The sequence below is a fragment of the Hippocampus zosterae genome, chromosome 11 (assembly GCF_025434085.1).
Source record: "Hippocampus zosterae strain Florida chromosome 11, ASM2543408v3, whole genome shotgun sequence".
Classification (NCBI taxonomy): domain Eukaryota; kingdom Metazoa; phylum Chordata; class Actinopteri; order Syngnathiformes; family Syngnathidae; genus Hippocampus; species Hippocampus zosterae.
The window spans coordinates 8594106-8621637 of record NC_067461.1 but is presented as its reverse complement, the minus strand read 5'-3'; the positions used below and the strand labels follow the sequence as shown (position 1 = coordinate 8621637).

The 27532-nt window shown below is 44.3% G+C and overlaps 1 protein-coding gene across 5 annotated transcripts in view; it reads right to left on the bottom strand.

Annotated features, from left to right (window-relative positions):
• Positions 1–508: 508 nt before the first annotated feature.
• dlg5a (discs, large homolog 5a (Drosophila)) overlaps positions 509–27532 on the bottom strand; it is a 48538-nt gene continuing 21514 nt past the window's right edge. The window contains exons 3-34 of one of the 5 annotated variants that reach the window (XM_052079960.1): positions 26403–26577; positions 25804–25947; positions 24336–24519; positions 22887–23146; positions 22208–22520; positions 21520–21750; positions 20662–20846; positions 20460–20585; positions 19843–19975; positions 19133–19260; positions 18869–19044; positions 18465–18568; positions 17542–17634; positions 15832–16869; positions 15196–15352; positions 14984–15128; positions 13675–13808; positions 13482–13571; positions 12956–13124; positions 12427–12504; positions 10095–10257; positions 9853–9986; positions 8788–8952; positions 8509–8692; positions 7514–7662; positions 6351–6521; positions 5223–5413; positions 5000–5143; positions 3557–3684; positions 3273–3382; positions 2923–3032; positions 509–2847 (exon numbers count right to left, since the gene is read on the bottom strand). In XM_052079960.1, the coding sequence (XP_051935920.1) occupies positions 2744–2847; positions 2923–3032; positions 3273–3382; positions 3557–3684; positions 5000–5143; positions 5223–5413; positions 6351–6521; positions 7514–7662; positions 8509–8692; positions 8788–8952; positions 9853–9986; positions 10095–10257; positions 12427–12504; positions 12956–13124; positions 13482–13571; positions 13675–13808; positions 14984–15128; positions 15196–15352; positions 15832–16869; positions 17542–17634; positions 18465–18568; positions 18869–19044; positions 19133–19260; positions 19843–19975; positions 20460–20585; positions 20662–20846; positions 21520–21750; positions 22208–22520; positions 22887–23146; positions 24336–24519; positions 25804–25947; positions 26403–26577 (5816 nt within the window). In that variant the 3' untranslated portion in view covers positions 509–2743. The remainder of the gene's footprint in view (positions 2848–2922; positions 3033–3272; positions 3383–3556; positions 3685–4999; positions 5144–5222; positions 5414–6350; positions 6522–7513; positions 7663–8508; positions 8693–8787; positions 8953–9852; positions 9987–10094; positions 10258–12426; positions 12505–12955; positions 13125–13481; positions 13572–13674; positions 13809–14983; positions 15129–15195; positions 15353–15831; positions 16870–17541; positions 17635–18464; positions 18569–18868; positions 19045–19132; positions 19261–19842; positions 19976–20459; positions 20586–20661; positions 20847–21519; positions 21751–22207; positions 22521–22886; positions 23147–24335; positions 24520–25803; positions 25948–26402; positions 26578–27532) is intronic. The other 4 variants (XM_052079961.1, XM_052079962.1, XM_052079963.1 and 1 more) reach the window with 4 other exon arrangements.

Here is a 27532-nt window from a genome sequence, read left to right as displayed (position 1 = left end):
CTTGATGCCCATCTTCAAAGCCCTCCTCAAAACTCACTTGTATTCTTTGGCATTCGACTCAGCATGACTTAGATTTGTTCTTGGTTTTACTTTTTGGTGCTTTCTACCGCCTTTATTACCGATTTGTCTTACTGTTTATTGTGCATGTTAAATTGCTCCATGTACAGCACTTTGTATGCAGCGATGGCTGTTTGAAAGTGCTCTAGAAATACTGTTGACTTGACTTGACTGTATTGATGAGTCTGGTGAGCATGCGGCATTTACTCTGATGGAAGCACTCCAATTAAACACTGACAGTCAAAGTTGTGATACAGACAAAAAAAACCTTTTATTGTCATGTTAATGTCTCAACATACAAATCACATTCTGTTCATATAAAGAGATGTTCAATCAGTACCTGTCATCGCGTCGCACAACCACTCCATGTTGTATCCCGCAATTTCCTCTAACATGCTAGTATCTACACAGAAAAATAGTAACATTGCACTTTGCTTTTTAATTTTTTTTCTCCTTTAGTCATTTTTAAAGCCCAATAGTCAAACTGGTGGAACATTTCCTCTGAAAAAGCTGTGCAACAATAGATCCCTTCTTTATTTTTGAATCATTCAAATGTGATCTTTTTTTTACGTCATCGGAATAAAAAGGCCCTTGATGAAATGTAAGGAACTGATGTGAGACATTAAAAAAAAAAGTTAGTTACAGTAGAAATGATAGTACCTAGTGTCGGTAGTCTACTGGAAACGTGGCAACAGTGACACGTTTTCAGTTCACAGCGAAACAAGTGCAAAACAAACAGACATGAAGGGCTAAAGACATTTTTTGTTGTTGTGGATTTTGGCACGAGAAAGTAACGTTTGCAGGAAGGCCCTCAGTGGTTCTTCCTTCCTACTCAAAGCAACATTAAATAACAGTGGGGAACATCACGAAGCGGATAACGCGCCATTACCCTGCAACTGTTGCTTTATAGTGTCTCTTCTTTTCAGGAGAACATCGAAAAGTGACTGACCACCAACCACAAAAAGAGAACGCAAACAAACATGCTTACGTGACTGCCAGACCTTCCCAGGCACGTGACCTAGCGAAAATACACGGGAATATATTCTTTTATAGATTTATATACTGTATATGTATATATATATTTATATTTAGATTTGTGTGCGTCTGCATACTCTATGTTGTTAAATACATGTTACGAGATATAAGGATATTAGTTACACAGTGGTCTGTCTAGCCCTGGAGTGCATTCTGAGAAGTTGAACCCGTTTGGATACCACATTGGCCTCCGACCTTCTTTTCACAAACAAAAATGATACAAGTCAGCCTATGTCACGCGTTCGCCGCTGCAACCCCGCACCGGAAATGAACACGGCCACACAAACGAGGAGATTTAGGGGTGATGTGGGGGCGTGGGGGCCTGCGAGGAGATATGGCGTCTTCTACAGAAGGCACTTTCCGAAAGGCCCGTAATAAACGCTGGCACACTCCTTGCTAGAAGAAAGAGGATACAATGCATAGAGCTAACGTGTGGTCGTCGTCACCGCGGGGGGGCAGTGTGATCGCAGCTACAGTACGTCATGGCAACGACCTTGACACTCGTCACAACAACAAGAACAACAAAAGACTCAAGCACGAACGAAATCCACAACAGTTGTCAGTCGAGTGCATATGGTGGTTGGGATTGGAGAGGGTGGGGGGGCTTCCATGTGAGCTGCTACATGGGCACGTTCTTACCAGGCGAGAGTATTAGGACCATGCTGAAAAGTACCCACCTCCAAAAAATTGCATCATTACACAATAAAGTCATTTATGAGTATACTCATATTACAGGAGGAAAAAAAAAGTCGTTTTCCAAGAATAACATTGTTTGTAGATGAGAATAATGTCATAAAACTAAGAGGAGGAAAGTATATATGTATAATACTAAAGTGTTGATTTGATAAAACTGAAAAAGTACAGTGGGCGTCCGCATAATCACAGTTGGACATTCATGTTTCTTTTTTAAATCCTATTTTTCGTTATTTGCAGAAATAAACTTGCCTAGTCACGGTTTTCTGTTACGTGGCTTTAAAAAAAAAAAGTGTTGGTGGGAAAGCGTAAAATGATGGCGGCCATGTCGGCTTTGATTTACGGTAGCTTTGCCAAAGTAAGAGGATTCACGGCGGCATTAGAACTAGTTATAATTTTTGGGCATTTTACAAGAATAAAGTCGGAGAATACACACAAAAAAAGACAGTAATAAAATCAGTCAAATTCTTAATTTTATGAGCCAATTGGTAACACGATGAGAATAAAGGATGAAACTCATTATTTTACTTCTGTGCAAAAACAACCATATTCTCGGCACAACAACTTTTATTTCCTCATTGTGTTACAATTTCAGTCTTGGAACTTTGACTTTTTTTTTTTGCTCTCCCCCTTTTCAGCGTGTCCCCAACACACTCCTTTGGTAGGTTTTGAACATGATTAGTGTTGAGGTTTTGTGTACACAACGGAGGGCATGGTGGCAAATTTGGAGTCATTTGAGTTCATAGTGAACACACACACACATACACACACACACCACCAAGGAGTCCTTCAGCTGAATGAGCTTGAAGGTGTAGAGTCAGTGCTATGTGCCTGCTCTGGAGTACTTCGAGAAGATCAATAAAACTAGATATCAATAATTTACAAAGTCGTGTACCTATTATATGTCGTGAGGAGGGTTTCTTTCATTAGTGTTGAAGACGAGCGCTCCCTTGGCCCGCTAAGGGCAGCCGAGCGGAGTCCACAGGACTTTACTTTGTTCTTGATCCACTATAGTCATGATCTGAGTGCAAATGTACGGGAGGGAGCCACCTTGGACGATACCTGCGATGGAGACGCGTTGCATTTAAACAAACTGAAGCACTGTATACGCACAAGCGCGCGTGCGCGCACACACACCTGTGAAGAACTTGCTGTAGTCGAGCTCGATCTTCTGTGCGCTTTCAAACTGCTCCTTGGAATGTTTCTGAGACACTTTGTCCCGCAGATAAACAGGATCTTTCTGCTCCCTGGGGGCGGGGGGACAAAAGTGGACACCTCTGTTATGTCGATGTAGTGGAGAAAATGTTTTTCATCATTTCACTTTTCCTGACTTCTGGAGGGAGGCCAAAGCAGTGACAAACAATGAATGCTGAGAAGAAATCTTTTGGCACTGTGGAGAACAGATCTAAATGTTCAATTGTATTTGTATTCATTTTACCTACAACATTTTTAAACAGCATGTGTGTGTGTGTTATGGTGCCACTTACTTGATCTGCTTGGCATTTTTGTAGCGGACAAAAACAACAATGGGATAAATGTGAACACTGTGGAGCCTCTCGATGGCATGCGGTGCAATGTCCAGCAAACAGTGACAACCCTGTAATGGAAATCAAATAAAATCCATCTCAAGACAAGTGAGTTAAAAAAATATGTTTTCAGATTTCTTTATTGATGTCAGAGATTAAATACAACAAACCCTTATCGCTAGAGATTAGGAAAAGACAAAAGAAGAGTTATGTTGGATGAAATCTTGTTGAAATGCGGCAAATACCTTGTCTGTTGTTTCCATTATGGACGCAACGGTGGTCACATCAAAATGGCCGCTGCGGCGCTTGTAGTCTATGAAGAGGCAATCCTTGACACCTCGCTCAATGGCTTGTTGGGACGCTTTCATGACTTCTGCAGAAAAAAACCCAGAAAAAATAATAATTTGCTTATCTACTACAATTAGGCCTCCACCTATCGAATATTTTGGTATTTGGAGATCCTACTGAAAATTCAAATTAAATAATCAGGTATTTGAATAAAAATACATATATATATATATATATATATATATATATTTTTTTTTTTTTTTTTTTGCTTGGTTAAAGAGACAGAAGACAAAGCCAACTAGTTTTCATTCATAGAAACATTACTGAGAATTTAGATAACTCTCTCCCCATAGATTTTGGTCTATGACACGGAGTGACATCAGAAGCACAGGAGAAAATTTGCTGGCTAAAACAACACAGCTGAGCAAGCTTGGCTTATTGAAAAAGTGATCAGTAGGAACGGTAAATGTGCCAGGCTGCCATTGAGTCATTTAAGTCTATTAACCAGAGTGCTGCTAGGCGTACGGCTGGTGCCGTACAATACAGTGTCGACTTAATTATGGGTTTTTTTTTTGTTTGTTTTTGCCCTTCATTAGTGATTGAACAATATTTCTGGGCAACGTTGTACTCTTGTCATCGGAAGCAACAAATTTAGACCCCCCCCCCCCCCCCCAACACATTCTGGAAAATGAGTCAAGTCAGCCAATAGGGTGCGACACACTGCCGGGAACAACTTCAAAATAAAAGCACTTCAATATTAATGTGTACATCACATATGGTAACTAATGTTTATTTTGAAGTTTGTCTTCTTAGCGCATTAGCGGCGTGTTACTGTCATGGCCAGCATAAAGAATTGTTGCTGCAGTTTGGTTGACATCTTCTTCCTGACAGTTTGCTAGTAAATAAGCAGCTACTCGAGGCAGAAAAAAAATGATTGAGGCATTTTTTTTTGAACCGAGGTACTCTGATCACTCCAAGGACCTGTTTCAGCCCTAATTATGTTTCCCCATGTTTTAGTGAAGGCACATAAAAATCTCACGTCACACCAGCAAAGAAAAATCCCACAAAGTGTGGCTTATATTCAGCTTCATTATTGTTGATTCAGGAAAATAATTGAGAACAAGAAAAAATAATTTTAGACATTTTTTTTATAAATACACTGTAGATTGGCATTTATTATTTGACCGTATTAAGACGGAGAAAAAAATGGTCATTTAAAAAAAAAAGACTTGGATAATTATGGTATTAGGCTAATAATATTGGCTATCTTCTGCCATCTAATGGAAGAGCACTGCACTGTTCTGGAACGTTCCATATGCTTGGTGTACCATGCTGCTTTCTATTACACATCTCATTGTGCCAAAATCAATACAGATATTTACTACAGTGTGAAACTTCACCTAGCACACATCGGAAGAACTTCCCCGGAGACTCTTTGACCAGCATCTCCTTGACGGGGTCCGTCAGTGGGCCGAGCACGAGCACGGGTCTCGGGGAGGCGCACTCCACCTTCTGGACCCTCTGGTAGGCCAGGCTAACACAGTCTATACACAAAGAACACCACGTGATGATGACGTCACCAGGGAGCTCTGTGAGGTTCCGACAGGGTCGGCCTGCGCTCACCTTCCAGGAAGGGGATGGAGTCAGTGCTGATGGTGTCCAGAGCAACCGTCTCCTTGCTGTCTTTGGAGCTACTGCGCTTGTGCTTCTGCTTCCTCCTGAAGAAGGAGCGGCGGGCGGCGGCTGATAGCGTCTTGCCCGATTCTTCCTTCATCTCAGTCACGCTGTGTCGCCGGTAGAACTCTTGGTCCATCCTGGAACGTCAGAGCCCATGTTAATCATTATTGTGGTTCATTTATCCAAAAAAAATAATAGATGTGGACCACCATCTTGTAGGCAACTGAGCATCTTCCAACTATTCATAAAACTGAAGGGTTAGTACATTATCATTTATTCAATTAGCATTTTATGTAAGCGCTGTACAAATGCCACAACCTGTACAGAACATTTTCTTTTCCTGTATACTATACTGGTCACTTTTTATCAGAAATGGCATCGTGTCTCTAAACGTATTTTTGATGCCGATTTTAAAAAATGTCCAATTCTTTTCCAGCACATTGGGTTTTTGAGAAAAGTTCATTTTTAAGTTTGACCTACAAAAGTTTCAGCAATAAGACTTTTACTGTGTGTTGCAATTTATAGCTTTGACGTTTCAATAAATACAGAAATAAATCCACTCGCTACTGAACCTAACCCTTAACGCATAAAAATGTCAGTTTTCTGAAAAGTAGAACAGGGGTGTCCAATCTTTTTTTACTGAAGCTCTACTTTTCAAATCAGCCAACCTCCTGCGATAGGCACGCACGCACACACGGCAGGATGAGCCACAGCCATAACTGACTAACATGAACGAAACAGAAAAAGTAGATAGAAGACAGAATTGAGTTTGTGAAAAGGAAATCACTGCACTTCATCACTTTTTTCATAGCACAGGGAGACAAGGGTCACACTTTCGTAGCGTCTTAAGTGGGGAAACATCACTATTGTTGCTCGCGTGTATTGCATTTCTTTGCCAATGCCATCGCTGAACTGCAGATCAAACTACGAGAATAAACCAAAAATATCTCCACGTCTTTGATCGCTTGCTGTAATTGCAGACTGCTGACCGCTAACAACTTCCTGTGATGCAGGTCAACTTGGGACCAGTCTGTGTTTGTATTGTGCGTTCAGTGCATTGTATTCTCTACCCACATGTACTTGCTGGGGATCTGCCCCCTCTGGATCTGCTGCGCGTTCTCATCCAGCTGCCAGGCCATCCATGTCCCAAAGCTGCCTTTTGGTAATGACTCGTCCACGTACAGGATGTCGTCCTTCTTGAACGTCAGGTCCCCCTCCGTCTCGCCCACGCGGTCGTAAAGTGCTCTGGGAGTGGGGCAGAGGCGGATGCACGGCGAGTTTATGTTTAGGATGGTGGAGAGGTGAGGCGAGGCGAGCGTAAAGTTGATGAGGCGACAGTTTGGCGGGTGAACAAGATAATGAAATCGGGAAAGATGAGTAGATCTACACACGCTGTGGATCTCGCTTGGGTCTGCAGGCTCCTAAGTAATTCCCCCAGCAGCCTATATCTGATAGCCAGGCAGACTGGGTGTATTCACTGCATATGACATCACACACTTGCCTATATGACAAGTGACTGAGGCAGCTGCTGTGACACTGATCACCTCTCACTCTCCTACTGAACACTCCCAACAATAAAACTATTTCTAATCGGGATGTTCGATTCTAATCGGGATGTTCAACATGTTTTCAGACCGACACCGGGATTACTCTGAGTACTTGCCGATAGAGAACTCACACCTCCCGTACTTCTGATATGTAACATTTCATTGAAGACCAACGACAACATACTTGAAGAAAGACTTTTATGAATCAGACGATGATTCGTGTCCAACTTCTGTAGTATAGTGCAACTAATGCTAAGTAGGATTTACTTGATCTCAGAGTTTGTTTGTCTGAAGTATCGGTGACTGGTATCGGCAGCCTCCATGAATACCAAAACCTTAAAATAAGGCTGATATCAACACAGATACCTGGTATCAGTATTAACCCTAATTTAATCAAATCCGATCATCCCAGTGTTCCAGTAATGACCTGGAAAAGCCCAAGCGGCAACCTTAAGAGGCTGTCGGTGGTGGTGGAGTGAGGGCAGAGAGATGAGGTAACCTAAATTGGACATTTAGAATCACAGTGAGGATATGGGATGTCATTGGTTAGATGCGAAAGATCCCTGGTTGTCCAAGGGCCGCTCCGGTGGTTGCTTTAAATAGCAACGTGGACACACACAAAGACGCTTGGGGAAATTTAAGTGGTCTTTTCACACTGAGCATGTGTGTAATGTGCTCTTGTGTGTGTACCTAATATAAAAGCCATCTCCTGGAACGTCTTTGAGCACATTGAAGTCATCCGCCCGATGCTGCACCTTGAACGTGACAGTCTCCGCCGGCTTCAACATCTCCACATAGACTTCTTCTGCCGTCTTGTTCTTCATATTCACAGAGTTATACTGCAAAATGAGCCAGGGACAAAATAAGGGGCAGTGTTATTACCGGTAGTGTGCACTTATCTGAGAAATGATTTGCTCCATCTTATGTGGGCGACAAAGCTTTCAGTTGAATTAAAGAGGCGCTGTATTGGTTTGGGCCACGGGCGAGGAAGAGAGCAAACAGGAGGGAAAATTGGAGGACAAAAAGGGTGAGTGAGCTGCATGCTAATTAGCAATTCCTTTCATAGATGGAGGGGGCAGGCCAGAAATGCCTCATTATTATCAATATGATTTGGTATTTTACACACACGTACGTCGCCCAAACGGAACGAGAGAAAGCTGACAGGGGGGGGATCAATGGAGACTAATGACCAGTTAAAAAAAAAGAAAGGAGACTGTTATCTGTGCTTGACTCCAAAGTAATGACAACACTTGTGAAATGTCAGGAGACAAATGTTGGAAATCTACAGTAGACGTGACTGTCATTCAGCTTGTTTGAACTCCCTCAAAATGCCAACGCAACACATTAACACTGCTTCATAAGAAATAATGTAAATATTAATTTATCCAGTCAGATATCATCATTTCAAAACAATGAGCGGTTAATAACATCGTTAACTTGCAACATTATTTTCTATAAGGTGTTAATTGTGAAAACAACAACTGTTGGCAACAGGTGCAAAAGTGGTGGAGACCAAGTTTAAAGTGCTGATGGTTTTCACTGTGGATGAACTGCGCATAAATTTAGCATGTTTGGCAGAAGCAATCTTGTTTGCGATTGGGGAGTTGATCAACTTTCACATCCATATCGCAGGTTTTGCACATACAAACATTTGGTACATCAAGACCCGAAATGTGCGCAATTACCTCCAGAATCAGGTCGCCTGGACGCAGGCCGTCGGCCCCCCTGGCAGGACTGTCCTCATCCAGACTATCTATGTAGACGCCTCGCAGGTTCCCTCCACATAGCGTGATTCCCACCTCTACTCCGGGCCGGTGCACCGTCACCAGCCGTGGCTCGCCCGCTTTCTTGTTGCCATCGGAGTGCATTCTGGGAAGCAACAGGCACAGACTGCGTCATTGCAGGAACTTAGAGGGTTATTTTCTCTTGAGTCCTTTTATGCACACAGGTGAGATTGTATTTACCGGACATAGTTTTGGGGGCTGCTGGTGGGCGTGGTTTGTTTGGAGGATGGCGTGAGGGTGCCCTCGTCCTGTTCGCTGAGCGTATCGATGGCTGTGTGATTTTCCGGCGTGGCAGCGCCACTCCCCTGCGGCGTGGATTGAGTACTGACTGGCTCGAGACGGGAGCTACAACCAAGTAATAGACGATAAGCAGGCACAAACGATTGTCCAGGTCCATGAGATTAGAGTTTATAATTAGCTTTAAGGAGAGGCGCGCTGGGAACAAAATTCGACCCGGGACTATGGATCGACGGTGGCCGTCATTTGCCGGGAAAAAAAAAAATCGTCGAGATAGGGACATGTACAGTATGTGTGCATGTGTGTGTGGGTGTTGAAAGGGTGGCTTTTTAGCGGGTGGCTGTGATGCTCAGGACCGGCTCGTAAATACTCTGGCCGTTCAGAAAAATTAACATCTTCTCTCTGGTCACCTCGCCCCTGGCTGTAAGCTAATAATTCTATTCGTTAAGGTTGTGCATTTCGCCACTAAAGCTGATTCGATACGGTTTTTGATATGTCGGGTGCGAAATAATTCAGACGCGGTTCAATTGGAAAGTGAAACAATTGGATTCGGTTCAACTCAGTGGCACTACGATTCAATTTGGCACTGTTCAGTTCGAGAGGGTATAATGCACTTCCTTTTTTTTTTTTTTTAATCGGTCAACATGACAAAGATAATGATCTTCATGAACAACTCGCAATTCATGTAAAGTAAATCAAATCATCTATAAGCGTATAAATCATATATTGTATATCATTATTGATTGATGCAAACTATTCAATCATACAAAGACAATTTATAACTAATGAGATTAAGCAGACCATTAACTGATTCAAAGCCTTGCTCAGGGTCTTTGTGGTAATTTCAAAATGTACACATTATGCAAATGCACCAACTTGACTCGGAGCATGAATATTACAACTGCAGGCTATTTTTTTTTAAATACAACAAATTGGGGATAACTTTTTGGTAGGGTCAGACTGGAGCTAGAAGTCCCATGTGTGGAGGTATGGACACAAGAGTGCTACCTGGAGCAAGAGTGGTTGCCCAGCTGATACATGTGTGGGTTGTACTGCGCCATGATGGTGATTGTATCGCATTGCTGGCCAATGATGAGTCGAGCCTGTTGCTCCGTAGCATTTCGCAAGTTGATGCCATTGAACTGAAGAAGGAAAGGTGAAATTCAGTATTATTGGCCCACATTCGACAGGTCAACAATGAGGTAAGATCGACCGTTGCAATCGGATGACAAAGCTGTTTGCGTTTTTACCTCCAGTAACTGGTCTCCGTACTCCAGTCCAGCCTGGTGGGCGATGCTACCTCCGGTAACTTTGGAGACAAAGATGCCACCGTTCTCCCCGCTCACGATGGAGATGCCCAGAGGCTCGGCGCCTTTGTGTATGATGACGTTGCGGGGTTCCTCCAAGTAAGGCCTGCAAGGAAAGAGTCAAGTTTCTAAACTATTGAATGACGGAAGAAAAGGAGCAGGATTTCACTGTGATTCATGCAGTTTCCTTCAAGAAATTCCCAAATAGCGCATTTCCTCAAACAGTGAAACATCTCCTAGCTGACCACACCATGGACTCGTCACCAGCCAATCACAGGGCAAGAAGACCAACAAGCATTTATACTTGAGCTGCAAATAATGATTATTGGAATAATTGATTCATCTGTCAGTTCAATTATGTTGTCAATTAATCTGAGACTTGGAAATAATGTTTACATCAGATTCGCCCCCTGCCACCAAAATATGAGTAAAATGCGATAGACATGCGAAAGACATCATGAGTCAGTTACTGGTTTGGTTCATAACATGTCAGAAAATATGTGGTTATAACCTTTGTATTAAATAATATTGTATTTAATATTATGTAAACATGTTGATATTTTCCACAAATAATGACAATTACAGGGGCATCTGTATGTTTTTTATGGAGCAAAATATTTCTTTAAGATAACTTGGATCAAATTTAAGGGCTCTTGTGCACTTAATATGCCCATTACTGTGGTTATGGGGTGAACATTTAAATATTTCTTATCCCCCAGGAAAAAAAAATCTGACTATAAAACTTTTGTTTTTTGCTGACACACTTTTAACCTGCACCATCAACTTAAGCTTTTCAGATGACTGGAGCCACACAATGACATCTCCCCCCCCCCCCCCCCCCCCCCAAAAAAAGGAGGCATCTAACTAGTGATATCTCATTTTGTTTAGGAGGACAACAGACATGGCGATAAATTGCTGTATGGTGGCTAGTTAAATGGATTTCACCATTTGAGGAAAATTGCCTGTTTTCCTTTAAGATGTGATTGTCAGTTTCCATTTATTTACCAAGAGGAATCCCGAAAGGCTTAGAGAGTAGTGTGTGAGTGTGCAATGCTTTCACATGAATTGACATGAACTTTGCGTGTCTTCATGACAAGTCGACATTGGGCATGGCACAAAATTCCATAACGGGAGATCAGAGGGATGAAGTAGCAGCCAGAGACACAGGCCAAACCAAGTGGTGTACAAACACGGCCAAGCCCAAAAGCTCAAGGTTGAGTAATACTAATAATGCTGTTGCATAACATACACAGTGCAGACTAGAGGATCACTAGGCTTCTGGCCAATATACACACATGCATATTGACCATGTGGACGTCACATGCAAAATCTGAGAGGAATTTTCCCCACGTGGAGGGCACAAGTGCAGAGATGTCCAACAAATGAATAATGACATACAGCGGTGCCTTGAATTAGGAGTTTAGTTTATTCCCTGACCACACTTAACTCAAAACACGCATCTCAAATCCTCTTCTCCGATCTGAATGAATCCAAACGCAATTAATCTGTGCCAGTACCCCACAGGGCCCTCACATTATTATACTACATAAAAAGTATATCATAATTTGATATAATGTAAAAAAAATATGCGATGCATCATTATAATTCAATGTGCATTGTGCTGCTCAATTTGTCTGCACAACTTGGCCACCTGGGGCCAGTATAATATACAGACGTATGATACAAAGATTAAATGATGAACCATTTTTTGCAGAGAATAAAGAATATACAGTATGCCTGTGTTGTTTTATGTTCAGTCTCCATGTGTTGCTACTGCTTGTGTTCAAATATGCTAATACTGTGGCGTTCAGCATTATGTGTTTTAAAGTCAGCTTGGACCTGGGGATGCCAGTTAACATCATCAAGTAGGCTTTTTTTTCAGTAACTGTTCCCAATCTAAAATAAAATAAATACAAAATTACAGGAAATGGTTCATACCTCAAAATACGTGGTCATTCATAGGTCAAGGTACCACTGTATATTCAAACCAAGCGTATATAACTAGGGCGTCCTCTCGTGGCGTTCCAATGGGGCATGCAGGCGACTAGCAATCAAAAAAGTGTAGCGTTCACTTCGGGGTAAAATGCACCACCACATCTACTTTTGCATTCCATATGGTGCATAGGATTTTCTGCCTCTGTCCGTGGCAACTGCCTAACAGCAGATAAGCAGGCGAACGATGGGGGCTCGGGAAGCAGGAACGGGGGAGTGGCGGGATGGGAGGGGGACAGTGCCTGGCGTCGCGACGCCAACAGCGCAGTGAGGCAGAACGAACCTGAGGCTCCTGAGAGAGGAGAACCTCGGCCTCACAGCCAGAGGAATCCTTAGAAAAGATCGGTTACGGTAAAGAAATCTGGAAACGTGAAGAACCGGGAGGCAGATAAAAGAGGAGGACACACACACACACGCGCACGCACATCATCGTGAGACAGTAACACACGTGATCGCTGAAGGCTGCTGTCATGCAAAATGAGAACACCAATGTTTCAGGACAGAAGAGAAGCAAGTGATAAGCACAGGAGAGAGCTATTCTTAATGTCGCTGAGGGAGCACTGACAGTGATGAACCGGGTGCTTTTGGAGTCTTTAAGGAGCATCTCTGAGGCAAGCATTAGAGATGATCCTTATTGTCACGCTCTCCATCATTCATCCCGCGACATGTTTTTTTTTTTTTTTTTACTCAGTGCAGTCCCACAACAGCGAGCGCTCTCATCAACTTGACAGCAGAGTCAAAAACATCAAGAAGCATTAGAGTAGTGCTGACATGCCATCCAGAAAGGAATTGACAGAGGCGCGCCCTCTTACCTGTCCTTCCTGCGCTCGCCGATCGGCACCGGGCTGACAGAGATGCGAGGTAAAGTGGAAATGGACCCTTGCGATTGGTTGCTGGCATAGGACGACGTCTCCAGGTTGAGCGGTGACTGCGGTGGTGTGATGAGGCTGGGGCTGCTGCACTCCGAATGCGAGAGGGACCCTGCGTGGAAAAAGCACACGGGAGGTTAGAGGAGGAACATTGACACCTTGCATGCAGACACACTGCACAAGACAAGACAGGTGTGATCACGGTTGTCAAGTCACTGAATCCCCCCCCCCTCGAGAAAAACACTTCAACAAAACACTGACTTTCGAAGCTGACTTTGGGTGAGATGCGTAAAAAGCCTCATGGTTCTTTTCTTAAAGTGTATTAACTTATTCAGAACCTGCCAATTCCGGACCGAGTCTGAAAAGACGTTTAAAAACGTCTTTGGGAGTGAATGAGTTAAAGATGTAGTCAGTTTATTTGAAAGTATTTCAATGCTTGAACGTGCTGCTTTACTTGTGAGGGCCGTACCTCGGTCCGAGCCCAGCATAGAGCGAGGATAGCGGGGAGTGGAAGGGATCTTGATCCTTTCTGCCCGGTACTGGACATTATTAGAAGAACCTGCAGTCAAAGTAAGATGGCAGAGGATTGAATGGGGGTGACGCCCGAAAACAAAGCGAGACAAGGGAGTGTGTGACTTTGCGTGCGTGCGTGCCAGACTGACCGAGTCGTGCGCTGGAGGGCAGTGAGTGTGTACCGTGTGACGCCCGGCTGCTGCGGGACGACGAGGACTCGGTGTAGTCGCCGCCCCGCTTCTGCTGGCTAAGATCCAGGCTCAAGCGACCCTGATGTTGAGGGCTGGCAAAGGAAGAGAGGGGCATAAGCCTTCAGAAATGAAATTATGCATACAATGCTTCTACGGTGCTATGAATATGCAAGATATTTCACAGTTAATTAAATTGATGAGATGACCCGAATGGCCACTGTAAAACATTAAAGCGAACCAACACGAAGTGAATTTAATTATATGCTTTTGCCCCACGGGGAACAGACTCATTTGAAACTATTAGTCATGAGGAGAAACCAAAGACTGAGAAGCAGACTTGCTCTAAGAGTCGCTCTAACACAATAACTGTGCCCTAATTCGGTAGCTGCCTTCGATGACCAATGACATCGAAAAGGCACGTGAACGCTGCCCGCTGAAGAGACCTTGCCCCCCGCCCCCGCCTCCGTGTTGTTCTTCAACCATCTTTTGCCAGTACATGATTGCTCATCTGCATCCCAAAGAGCACAAATATAAAATTGGACCAATGTTGCCCCAATTTCCCCGAGATGAAGATATGAGGTCGCAAATAAGTGGTGACACTTGGCACTCTTCTTGACAGAAGAATGCCAATTAACTTTGACAGAAAATCTATGTACTGATTGTACAAGACATTAGAATTCATCACACAACCGTTTGTACATGATCATTGCTATGATTACAGAATGCAATATCACACTGCATGGGGGAAAACAGAAACTAGTTGTATGAACATTATACCTCCAATCACTCCAGGGGGCAGTGTTTAATTGTTTACTGACCTGTGGGCGGGTGACCAGGCAGTTTACAATTGGGGTTAACACGAGTTAACTGATGTTATTGATTATGGGGGGAAGCAAGCTGTTTGACGGAGTTTTGTACTTGGGCGGTTTTGTTGTGGATAATCTTACATTTTGTGACTATATAGTACAGTGGACAAAGTATAATTGCCATTTTAGACTTTAAACCACCAACTTCCGAGTAGTCTTGATGTCATAAGAAACATTTAAAGATGAAGCCAATAACTGGAGCTTTGGGTTGAACAGTGCCTCAAAATCTTCATCATATTAAAACACACAATATTAGTCATGCCAACAGGTAGCCACCTAGCACGGTGTTGTCAGAGTAATATTGGCAATTTTTCTTCCACTCACGCTGAAGCTACTGTGTAAGGTGGGACAGGGACCCTGAATTTGGGAGACAAAAACAGAAAGTGGAGGGATCAGCTCACCTGGTGGGCGCGTGCTGGTGACATATCTGGGAGGCCACGGACGGACAGTTGCTGGTATGAACGCGATGGCTGCGCACCGTGTACACGGGATTCCTCATCACGGCTGTCACGGCGGGGCACGGCGAGAGACCCCTGTGGGCCGAATCTGCCAAGAGAACAGATGCCGTGTCAAGAAGAGAAGAGAGGAGGTTGAGTGAGTTTGAGAGACTCACTGGGAGGGAGGTTCCCGTTATAGACGGTGGGCACAAAGCCGACGCTGTGCCGATGGGAGCGGCTGGGGGAGGCGCGCAGCATGTCCCGTGGCTCCAGTGAATGCTCCTCATTCGAGTAGCTCTGTGACAGATGACAGGAACCGGTTAGTTTTCCTCCCTTTTGGAAAGAAAACACAATTAAGCACTGGGAAGGAGCCCCAAAGGCAAAAAAGACAACATGCCATTATGGTACTTTAAAATAAATGTTTATCTCCACTGCAAAAGGTTTTGTGCTGCGGGGCCCGTCTACTTCTTGGCTTCCTGGTTGTCTGAGCCTGGGGGAGTGAGTCAGCTCCCAGGCTGTGCAGTACTATCGATCACTCTGACATCCTGGCTCAAAAGGTAAAGTCCTCTGGCACAACTCAGAAGGGCCCGTAAATTCTCAGGTGGTCGGGGGAAATAAAATGGAGGCATTAGCCTATTGGGAGGATGAGAAATGTGTCTCTATTTTGAGGGCCTACATCCCTAAACGACACGGTGTCTCTTAAATAAACCACAATGATCTATCAGAGGGAGGAGGCATGATGATTTGGACAACAATATTTGGTGTACAGGGCTGGTTATCCTTCTGTCTTTTAATTCACTTAACAGACTGACCTGAAACGCAGGAAGGGTGATGGTCTGTGGAGTCATCCTGCGGCGAAGGGCGGGGGCGGATTTCGGACGCGGCCTTTTCAGTTCAGGCTCCTCGCCTCGAGTTCGCCCGATGTCCTCCTCGCACGATTTCCTCGAGGTCAGGACTTTGCCGTCCAGGAAGTAGTGATTGCCATTTCTGTCTCTCTCCCGCTCGCCCGTCGCCGTGGAGACGACGGCGTCACCTTTGCCGTCCGACGTGATGGTGCAGTCGGACGCGGAGCTGCTCTGATGTTTGTGTTTGAACTTGAAAGAGTCGCTACGGGTGGGGGGTGTCGGCGGGGTCGGGGTGGGAGTGGAGGAGGAGGAGAGGGAGTCCGTCTTTGACGCGGACTGGGGAGAGTGTGACGTCGCGGCGACGGCAGCCACCGCCGCTATCTGATTGGCTGCCATGTACTCCAGTTTAGAGGAGGGTGTCTCGGGGCGTTTGAAGGTGTCCGGGTCGAAGATGGTCTTCCTCTGCTTGGGGGATTTATAGATGGAGAGCTGCGCCGCTGCTGGGACCGGGTTGCTGTTATCCGGCGCGACCGACATGCCTCCCACCACCATCTTGGGCCACGTTCCTCCACTGTGCTTCCTGTCCCGAGTCACCTCCATGGTGAGGCAGTCAGGTGCGGAGACGGGGTCGAACGGCAAGGAGGACGGCGCCTTCGAATAGGGACAGCACTCTTGAAAGGCGCTGGGGCCGTAGCGGCCGGTGCCCAGGTCGGACGCCGGACGCAGGCTTGTGACGTGAAGAGAACCTGTGGAGAATGGCTTGCCCAATTCCCCGTAAAGCTCATCGGGTTCCCCTCGCTGCTTCCTCCTCTCGCCGGAGATGCCGCTTCTTCCACTGCTCGCCATGTCGGGGCAGAAAATGTCCGTCTGAGTCGAGCTGTTGTGTTTGAAGTTGCGGCTGTTCCGGGAATGGATCTCAGACAGGTGAATGCGTCCGTTAGACTTCTCAGATGAATCACGCAGACTCTCAAAGATGTTCTGGCCGGATGTACTGTGAGGAAAGAACTATGAGGCAGAAAGATGAACATTAATTTCACAACCATTGACAATACTCTGACTTACATGACCAAATGATTATTATTTCTTCATTTCAAGGAAACAAATGTTATAAGATATCCTTTATTCGTCCCACACTGGGGAAATTTACAAATTAACATCCTATAAAAGCACAACAAACAACAACCTGACAAAGACGTTGATGCCAAATACATTGGCTGGATCAGATTCAAATGAAACTTGTTTTGTCGTTAAAAAGTCCTACAAAATCAAATACAATTTTGTTTTTGAAGCGTGTGACAAATGCTGTAGATTCAATGAAGATGAAGGCCGGAGCTGAGAGTCTAACCCAAAATGTCCTTTCTGGGAGGCGGAGATGTTAACCACTGGCTGAATAGAAATTGTAACAAATGATAGGTAGGTAATTCCTGGATGGACATAATAAGTTCAAGCTGTCGTTTCATTGCCCATGTCTCAAAACATCAACTTTGTGGAAGCCACAATTAAAATAAATGAACACCAATCAACAATGAAAGCATCAAATGGAAGGTTGTGCTTTTTGCTAGACCCACTTACACAACTGCTATGTAGGGCAAGGGAAAAAAAACTAGGAAAAAAGTTCTTTGAAGGTTTTAGGGAAAGAAGCTGTTAAGAAGCTCAGAGAGCGAGTGTTTGGCCTACCTTCATGAGAGAGAGGCTGAGAGAGTCCCTGCAGTTCCTCAGCAAGGCCTCGCACTCTGTCACAGACTTGTTATCCAGAGCGATGCCGTTTATCTGGGGAGAGGAGATGACAGAAATAAGGACAGGTCCTTCTTCATTAAGGCGGTTGGGCTGATATTCCCTGTCAGATGCGCGCGTTGTTCTGGATGGCGGTGCGGTTGGAAGAGATGCAATGCAGGTGACACAGCAACGCCCGGGGCTTGAAAGGCATGTAAATCTGTCAGCGGCGGTCGGGGGGAAATGTAGGCCAGCACTTTTCAGTGTGTAGGGCCATCACGCCGCAATCTTTCCATTTCTATCACAATGCAATCAACTTGAGAGGGATTGTTGAAATAGACGGTCACAGATAAGAAAATGGCGAGGGCGGATGTCATACTGAGCTCAGATTAAAGTGGGTCTGAACAAGGAGATGAAGACATTTTATCAGGCAGTGAAAGTATCTCCTGCTACCGGGCATTAAGGTATGACGACACACTTTTTGGGTTTAAAAGTACTACACTAGTTTCATTACATGTGAAATAATTTGTTCTATTGTTTACGAGGCAAAGCTACATTTTTGACATGCTCTCGTAGGTAGTTTGTATGGGTACCTCCCAGAGCGATGTGATGATTTTGTTAAAAGAAGAATTCCCTTAAATTCTGACCCTCACCACTTTCCACAATCAACATAATTATCTTTATTGTACTTTCCATACTTCCACACAAAATGCCACTGTATCCATTTAGCGTTGTGTGCATTGGGATGGAAAAAAGCCTGGATTAGAAAGCTCAGAGGAACCCGAGTGAGACGTGGTGTGATAGATGTGACAGGCAGCATATTCTTAATAAATATATACATAAATAAGACGGAGTGCGGATTTGTGAAAAGTTTGTGCGTGACTCACAGCGATCAGTCTGTCTCCAACAGTGAGTGTGCCCTCTCTGGCTGCAGGACTGCCCTGGACCACTGCGGTGACGAACACGCCGTTCTCCAGACCGATTCCGCTGTCTACATCACAGAGATGATAAAAATAGCAAGTAAGTTTTCATGGAATCAAGAGTGTGAAAGTTACTTTTATAAGTTTGATACTTTTAAACTGTCTATGACTAGTCAATGCCATTTGAAAGTCATTGGTTGTATTGCGTGCAAGTCAGAAGATCGGTACGACATTGAAAGGGAAGGCGTAGACTGATGATTTTTCAGATTTTTTTTCCCAATCAAAACTGTCGACAACCATTACGACTCGAGCCTTCCAACATGGCGTGAAGTAAACAACATCAGGAAACAAGAGCATTAGCCTCCGGATACCTTTGTGCCCCATGAGGTTGATGTGAACGGGAGTAAGCAGCCTTCCCCCAAGAGACTTTCTCCTTCGTACCACCATGTTGATGAGTCCCCCGACGTTGAGGACCGCCTTCATCACCTGCTTCCTGTCCTTGTTGGTCAGGTCGATATCGTTTATCTTCAGTAACCAGTCGTTCACCCTGGAAGTGCAAAACAAATAAAAAATAAAAAGAATGATGAAGTCTTCGAGGGAGTCAACAGGGAGCTCCTAGATATGAGCACGCTCACCTTAACCTTCCATCTGCAATACTTCCTTTGTCTACCCGCGTCACAAATATTCCACAGTCTCCCGGTAAATATGGATCATTTACCCCTTCGGCGATATCAAATCCAAGCGCCTTCAAGTCCATGTCATCCTGTAAATCAGTAAATCTGCTCAACTGTCATAGAAATAAAGATCCAAGTTAAACACTGTAAATTACAACTGCAATCATGTCAAAGCACTCATCCTTTCATGAAGCTTGAACGCACTCAATTGAGAGCACATTGGAAGGTGTTTTGTGAAGCTATACCCTCACACAGTGGGATTTTATAGGAATCATAAAGGAGCAAAGGCATCTTGAACTTGGTAGCTTCTTCGTCAGTATGAAGCATTTCAACAAGTGTATGATCATCATGGATTTTGAATATGGGTTAATTGATATATTCAATTAATTGCAAAAAAGGCACACTCAGTTTCCGTCATACTTTGGGTTTTTCATTTGTTTTAATTTCATGGTCACAAGTATTTTTTATTCTGACGTTTAAATATATGCGTTATGACTTTACAACCGCATTAACAACTGTTAGTGGTAGAATACTGTATAGCGCATTCTAAATTTAACGGGGTTACGTCATTGCTCCAATCATGTCCACTACCATAAACCGCCAACCCTGTGAATTGTATTCAATAATGAAAATAGCCTTTGAAGCGATTCCGACCTGGGCGCTGCACTTACCCTGTCCTTCTCAAACTCCACCACTTCAGTCTCCCACTCAAGGGAGTCGGTGTCGATGGCCGAGTCGTGAGAGCTGTGGGCCATGAGCTGACAAAAGCGGGCCTCCTTCTCCAGTTGCCCCTCCATTTTTTCCCTTTATGAACCAACACAGACATAGGTCAGCCACTGGAGATGAAAATAGCCGCCGGCTATATTTTTGGGCGTGTATTACTGTGCACGTAATTACATTCCAAATGAATGGAGGCATGCAGCAATTTTTCTGTGGAAATGGCTTTGTGGTCTAGTAAATCATACTCATAAATCCTAAAATATGCTTTCTGAGGGATGTCTTCAGGGTATCTGTGACCTTAAAACACCAAATAGCAAACAGTGCTTTGGCTAGTTTCTGTTATTCCCACTACAGGCAGCAGAGGGAGCTTTTATGTGCCATATGGGCTCAGGCAGAAAGAGGGCAAACACAATACTGTAAACTAACTGCTGTGTATCAGGATTAAAATTGTAATCCTGGCATGTGGAATTTCCACCAGACAAATGAGTGAGCCCTCTACCATCACCTTTTCCAACGCATTCCTGATAAGTGATTACAAGAACAAAACACACAACAACAAAAAACTAACTTCATCTCTTTGAGCTCTCGCAAAGCATCATTCTTCTGCTTCCTCATGTCATCCAGATTTCGCAGAGCGTCTGCTAGATCGCTGACTGCCCGGTCTCGCTCCCGACGCAGGTTGTCGCACAGCGTCCTGTGGTTGCAGAAAAGGGTGACCGTCTAACCTCTGGTTAGCATTCATAACAACTCGTGGGTGACAGCGGACGCACCTGATGCTCTCCCTCTCCGCCACGATTTTGTCCCGCTCTTGGAAGGCCCAGTCCCGTCGACATTTGGCCACCTCGGTCTCCTGTGTGGCCTCCTTCAGCTCCTGGGACATGGCCTCATACTGTTTCCTCAGCATCTCAATCTCCTTGTTGGCCCGCTCCATGTCAAGTGTGGCCGAGTCTTGTTTCTGCATGAGTGCATTTAATTAGCTGGCCGTATGTCATATTCCTTGTTGACATATTCGGTTTTTGGTAAAAAAGCATTGACATTTGGTACAGCCTGAGATATTCAATGAGGTCCAACATAAGAGCCGTCTCAAAATATGCCTTTTACAGCGATAATCATGCTAATTTTTCAATCGAATATATCAAAAATGATTCAGTGTCGGTTTTATTGTTTGTGGCTGGTGACATTTAAGAAAATGTCTTTACGCCAAAACAACTGATTTCAATTTATCACGAGAGGGGGAGAAATAACCCCCCCCCTTCCAAATCCAATGGCTGAAATGAGATCTAGTGAGATGCAAAAAATCCAGGTGTGTTAAACTCACTCGGGCTACAGCAGTTATATTACGTGAATCAGATATGATCATGAAATCCGCGATGTCTGATCACCTTCACTAAAAAGCCTCAAATCATTCATCCAATCCAGGTTTTAAAGTTAAAATGTAACCGGGTTGGGTGGTGGGGTGGTCTCATGGGGTGACAGCAGTGCAATCTAAACCGGCTTAACGGTCGATGCAGTGACAGAGTAATGTAATCCTCAGCCTGATAGCTTACAGAAACCAAAAGATTTTTAGAATACCGTACATCAAACCTTTGACTTGGTTACTCAGGTGTGGCAGCGCAAGGCCGACTTACCTGTCGAGCTTGATAGTACTCCCGAAGGAGCTGATCCCTTTGAATGATGGCCTCGGTCCTCTCCTTGCGGGCCACGTCACGCTCCTCCCGGACCATCTCAATGTCCTTGCAGGCCTGGCTCAGCTCTTTCTGAGCCTCGGCTTTGTCCTTCACCTCGTGGCAGTACTTCTCCAACAGCTCGTTCCTCTCGCAGATGGCCCTGTCGCGGTCCACCAGCGATGAGTTCAACTCCTGCAGTGGGGAATGAGGAAAAAGTAAAGTATTTCACCTCTGAGTCATTGACGGACTGAGCCAATGAATTCACGCCGGCAGGGCTCCAGCATGTTCAGAAACATTCGTCAAAGAGGAGTCAGAGTGAAACATCCTTTTTTTTTTTTAATGTGGACTTTATTTCACCAGATGGTAAGTTAATGTTTCATCATCCTCCTATAACAAACTCAGTGATGCGGGTCCCATCTTCCAACGTCTCACACAAACACACACACACACGCACACACACACACACACGCACGCACAGCAGAATATGGGGATGGCACCCCCAAGTGGACAACAATGATACCTGAGCGTGACGTGCATATTTTGTTGTAATCATTCATAGGTCAATTGGTAGAATAAGCTATTCTCAAAATGTTCAATATCTGCAGCCATAATGCACACACTAAATGACGACACGCTTCAAGTTGCATACCTGTCTGAGCGCTTCCAACTCCTCGCTGGCCACGACCCTTTCCGAGGAAGTGTTTTTCAGCCGGGCCTCGGCCGCCTCCAGCTCCGTCTGCAGCTTGTCCAGCTCCTTGATGACCTGGTCGCGCTCGCTCATGATGAGGCGGTACTCGTTGAACACGGAGTCGCGTTCCTCCTTGTACTTGTCGCAGTCCTTGACCGACTTCAACTGCAGGTTTTTATAGCGAGTCACCTCAGACTGCAACCGCTCCATCTCACGCTGGAGCTCCTTGTTTTGAGTGGATGACTTATTCAGCTCCTGCTGCACGGAATCAAACCTGGAAGGATGGAATTGCGCAATATGGACTTCATAAGATGATGTGCAAAATGACGCAACCAGAATACAGCCAGAACAACGAACCAAAATAGCCGCAGCTAAACAATGCTGAGGAATTATGTCTCGTATTGTCCAAGGCCAAACGACAATAACTGGATTGCGAGTGTTTTCTCTCCATTAGCTTGTATGAACACAGTGCCGGGGGGGCAGAATATAATCACAAAGTCGTGGAACGCTTCCCCTTGGCAGGCTTCCCTCTCAAGAAGCCCAACAGTTGGCCAATCAGATAAGCGCTCGTTTAAAATAGGCCATGAACATAAGGGCTTGAGTGTTTCACGCACATACTGTACACAAGTAATGCTTTCACCTCCTCATTGAGGTGGAGTACTGCTGCTGATAGTGCATTGCGGAGTCACGCTGTATAAGCAGCGCATCCATCTGCTTCTGCAGACGCCGGTTCTCCTCCTCAGCCTGCTCCAGGCGGCTCAGGTCCGTGTTGTGCGTGGCGACCTTCTCGCCATAGCGCTTGCTGAGTGCGTCGTAGTCCTTCTTCACACCCTCCAGCTTGTCCATTGCGGTGTCGTACAGTTTGTTCAGCACTTCCGAGGAGCCCTTTTCTCGCATGACCTGCCATGTGCAACACACACACACAAATAGTAGCATGACTCATTTTTTTTATTACATTGTACAGTGGAAAGCTTGTAAAATCAGGAGTGTTTGGGGAGGTATAACTGTCAACGAATGACATCAGCATACCCTGCAAATCGTCGGTGCATCTTGCCCTAACTTATCTGAGCCGACATCAAATGATTAGCTGAACTGTTTTTGAAGAAGAAGAATGTTATGTGCTGCATTAGCTTCATGCAGCTAGCAACCAAATGATTTTCTGCCATGTCCTTCTCACTTGTGGCCAGAGTTAGAGCATTAGATCTATGTTGTGTAACGTTTACAATACATTCTGTATAAACTGAACAGTGACTATAACAGCTTCTGCATATGCAAGTAATAACATACTAGAAATAGAATTTTGCTTTCAACAGTTCATGCATGGTGAAAGATTTTATGATGGTGACAGCCCATTCCAAATATAAATGGCGTCAATGGGAAGATACCGCGGTATTGAAAATCAAAAACATGTATGTTGTGCTTCGTTTCAGCAGCAGGTGGCAGTAAAGAGCAAGCATTGGTCTATCCTTACCAGAGCCACACTAAATCCCCACATTAACGATTGCCATGTGCAGATTAATGCACATGATTGGAGCGGCAAATGAGTCAAATCGAAGGGCCTCCACTATTAACAGTAGCGTGTGTCCTTGAATGTGCATTACTCATTCGAGTGAATGTCTCATTACGGTAGATGTTGCTGATAACGCCTGTGAGAGCGGCAGTGGCCGAAGGGCTGTGTTAACCTTGTCTATGCAGCATATATCCTCATCTTGTAGCTAGATGCTTTGGGTCCCTTTTTTTTCCTATTTGCAATTGCCCTTTTGTAGAAATGCACTGTACACATTTCCCCTTGGGCCTGCCTTATAGTGCGCACTCAAGACACCGCGCACTCCCCATAGGTGCACAGCAATGGAGTTCTACATGGGTCAGAGCACCCTTTGTTGGCCAGAGTGCAGCAAAAGTCACAAATTCAATGAACGGTAGAAGCAAACAACGCACCTTACCAGCTGATCTAATTGCAATTATAGTCAGGCAATGATTTAAGGAACAAAAATGTTTGATTGAAATACACTTTTTTTAAGTATGCCTCATGTGGAAAGGGCTCTGCAGTTCTGAGGGTGTCATATGCGTGCATTGGAGTTGACCGTACCTGCTGCTGCTGCAGTCGGAGGTCGGACAACTCCTTCTGGTCTTGACCGTGTAGCCGCTGGAGCTCCTCGCAACTCTGTTTGAGGTGATTGTGCTCTCGGACCAGCTGAGCGTTGTCCCTCCGCAGTGTCTCCATCTCCTCCTTGAGCTGCGTCTGTTCGCCCAGGACGCGGCTGTGCAGCATGCTGTATGAAGGGCGAGCCGCCAAAGGGGGGTAAATTCATGCAGAAATGTTCGAGGAGTATCTTTGCACGCATGTTCTGGCGTGGAGTGAAAATAAATGCAAAAATTAAATACAAAACTATGTAATTTGACTTATGGCCACTAAATACTCTACAGTGTACATTTTTCAGTTTATGATGGAGTTTCGTTTGTAACACAAAAAGGCATAATTACAATAAATATTGTATGAGAAACAATTCTAGGCCATACTGTACATTTCAAATAATCAAGTGAAAACATGAGGTATGATAGTAACTTGCATGTGACCATGTATCACTGCGCGCCATTCATAATGTCAAAATTCCATGTTATATGGCGATAACACTGAAGACACTTTGCTTACAAAAATGAGTTTGGCTTGCATTTGAGTGAGAAAAACAATTCTTTTCAAAATGCATTCAATGATCCACACATTTCCCTTGATTGAAAAGAAACTAGTCTCACTGAGAGCCATTATTAGTCCCGCCAAGAGAAATTCAGAAAAGAAATTGGTCAGTCGCAAATAGTGCTTGATTGATATTTATTTCAAAGTGGTATCTTTTAAGACATAAATGACAATAGACTATAATATTAATTCACACATTATGCCAGAATTTGTGCGTGATTAGCCAAAAGATACCCATTCAATGAACAAAAATCCTCCAAATTCAGGTTTGGATCATTTGGAACATAAATAAATATACTTTTAAATATATTCATGTTGTTTTGCTTGAATTGAATGAAAGCCAGCAGCCAACAGGCCAGCTTTTACAAAAAATATATTACGACAACAACGGTGGGATGAATTTTGATGTCATTCCAATTAAAATCATTCCGATGGAAGATCTCTGGTCAACTCTTTGCATGTGATGTTATCCATTCCGATTTTGCGACGATATGCATCACTACATTAATCGGAAGAGAATCTTCATAGCCGCGTGGCACACAAAAACATCTCGTGATTTATCAAGATGGAATTCAGTTGTTTATTGGGTAAATCAGGCGGGATTGTTTTTACACTTTTAATAAATCAACAGCTTGATAAAAACACAATTTAAAACAAGCTCTTGGATGGACAAAAGGAATATACCACCTGTGTGGATCGAAAGAAATTCTATTCGGATTCAGCCTTTTTATTTGGATTGAGGTGTTTAAATGGAGCGTTTTCATTCCGTTTGGTCAATCGGAATATAAGGCTACATGTAAACACGGCTCACGATAGATGGGTTATGTAGCAACAAGAGAGATTTAGCACGAGGCCTACTCACTGGTAGAAGTCAGCCTCTTTGACAGCCTCCTCGCACCGCTTCAGTGTTTTGGTGTGCTGGTTCTGGAGAGACTGCAGATCTGCCATGGCCCTCATGCACTGGCTTTTTAAGCGCTCATAGTCATGGCTGGCTTTGGAATTTGGCCTTAAAAGACAGACGCGACAAAAAAAGGAGTCGGCACTTAGAATCGCGGCGACAAAACCCGACCTGGATGCAAGGACAGTAAAGAAAGAGTCGGGATTCCTCTCATAGGAGAGATTGGCAACATTCTTGAGGGAGGGAGCAAAGAAATAGAAGCTAGCACTCATAAGAAATATTTGGATGATAGAAGCATGATGGCCATCCTCTCCAACAGAACACTTTGGTCAATAGTTGAACACATTTATAGAACATGCCACTTTCTTGTATTGTGAACGGCAGTGTTAGCAAGGCTGTTAACTCAAACATCAGGATAATCTTATAAGACAAGATTGTTGGGAATTTGACATCCGTGGTCGGGAAGGGGTAAAATCGGGACAAAAACAGCCTGGCTGTCTTTATGTGTACTTGGCGTTAGGAAGGAAAGCCTGGCATGAGCCAGGGGAAGCGAGGCTTTGTACCTGCAGTCATCAAATGTTGTGCCAGGTGACGCAAGGGCCAGACGCTTGCGGAGCTCGTCCCGTTCCCTGGTCACCTGGCGGAGCTGGAACAGGACGGTGTCCAGGTGGTCGCCGGGCGGCCGGTTGTCGTTAATGGCGGGGGGAGGGGAGGACGCCTCGCCGTTAACAGGCGAACCTGTGACAGAGAGCGAGTTGCCAATACCGTGGTCAGAGAAAGGCACAGTACAGTTGAAATGTCACCTAATTAGTGGAAACATACAGCACCTTAAAATTTGCAAATTATAACCATTTCAATCTTCAATTTCCTTGTCATGTGTCTTATGATCAACATTTTTTTTTCATATACAGGATTTTTTTTTCCAATCACGAATCAAACTTTGGTGCTATTCTCCACCCCTGATAGAAGATGGAGAAAAAAAATGGAATATAGCATCGCCCATCTGTCAAGGACAGACATTCTCAAAGCAGTTCGCTTGAAGCTGGACTAAACTTGTGTTTGACGTTTTGGGACAATACATTTGCGTTTAATCTTGAAGAAATTGCGGAGGTCGTGTCATTCTGACATAATCCTCTAGGGTGCCTTCAGTGCCAGTGCACAATAAATCCAGAAAGATGTCTCTTGTAATTCCAGGATATGTAATATGTCACAGGGGAATGTTAAAAGAGAAGCTACATTTGGATTTGGTCAGTGCACATGTTTTTGGTGTGGTTTCAGAGACTTTTCCTGTGGTTAAATTCCACTTACTGCAAGGCTTACTACACACGTTGGATTCTCTGCCAAAAAGGCAAGTACAGTAAATGTGTCACTAAGCAGTCACAGCTATACAAAGAAGCGCATCCATGGCACAGAGACTTGGGGCAGGAAATTTGAGGATTATGTTCATCTTTGACTCAACATTTTGGCCCTTCTTGAGGTTTATGTAACACAGCTGAGTCATTTGGACCTTTGTCAAAAGCGGCAAAAACAAGCATGGCAGTCATCACTTCATGAAAGGGGAGATTTTCAGCGCATCAATGCAGCGCTTAAGACAAAACAAATCTATTTTCTTGAAGCCCGAAGTAAATTTTTTGCTGCATCACATAAAATGTTCGGTGCTCATCTAAGAAAAAATTTCAAGACATACTGTAGC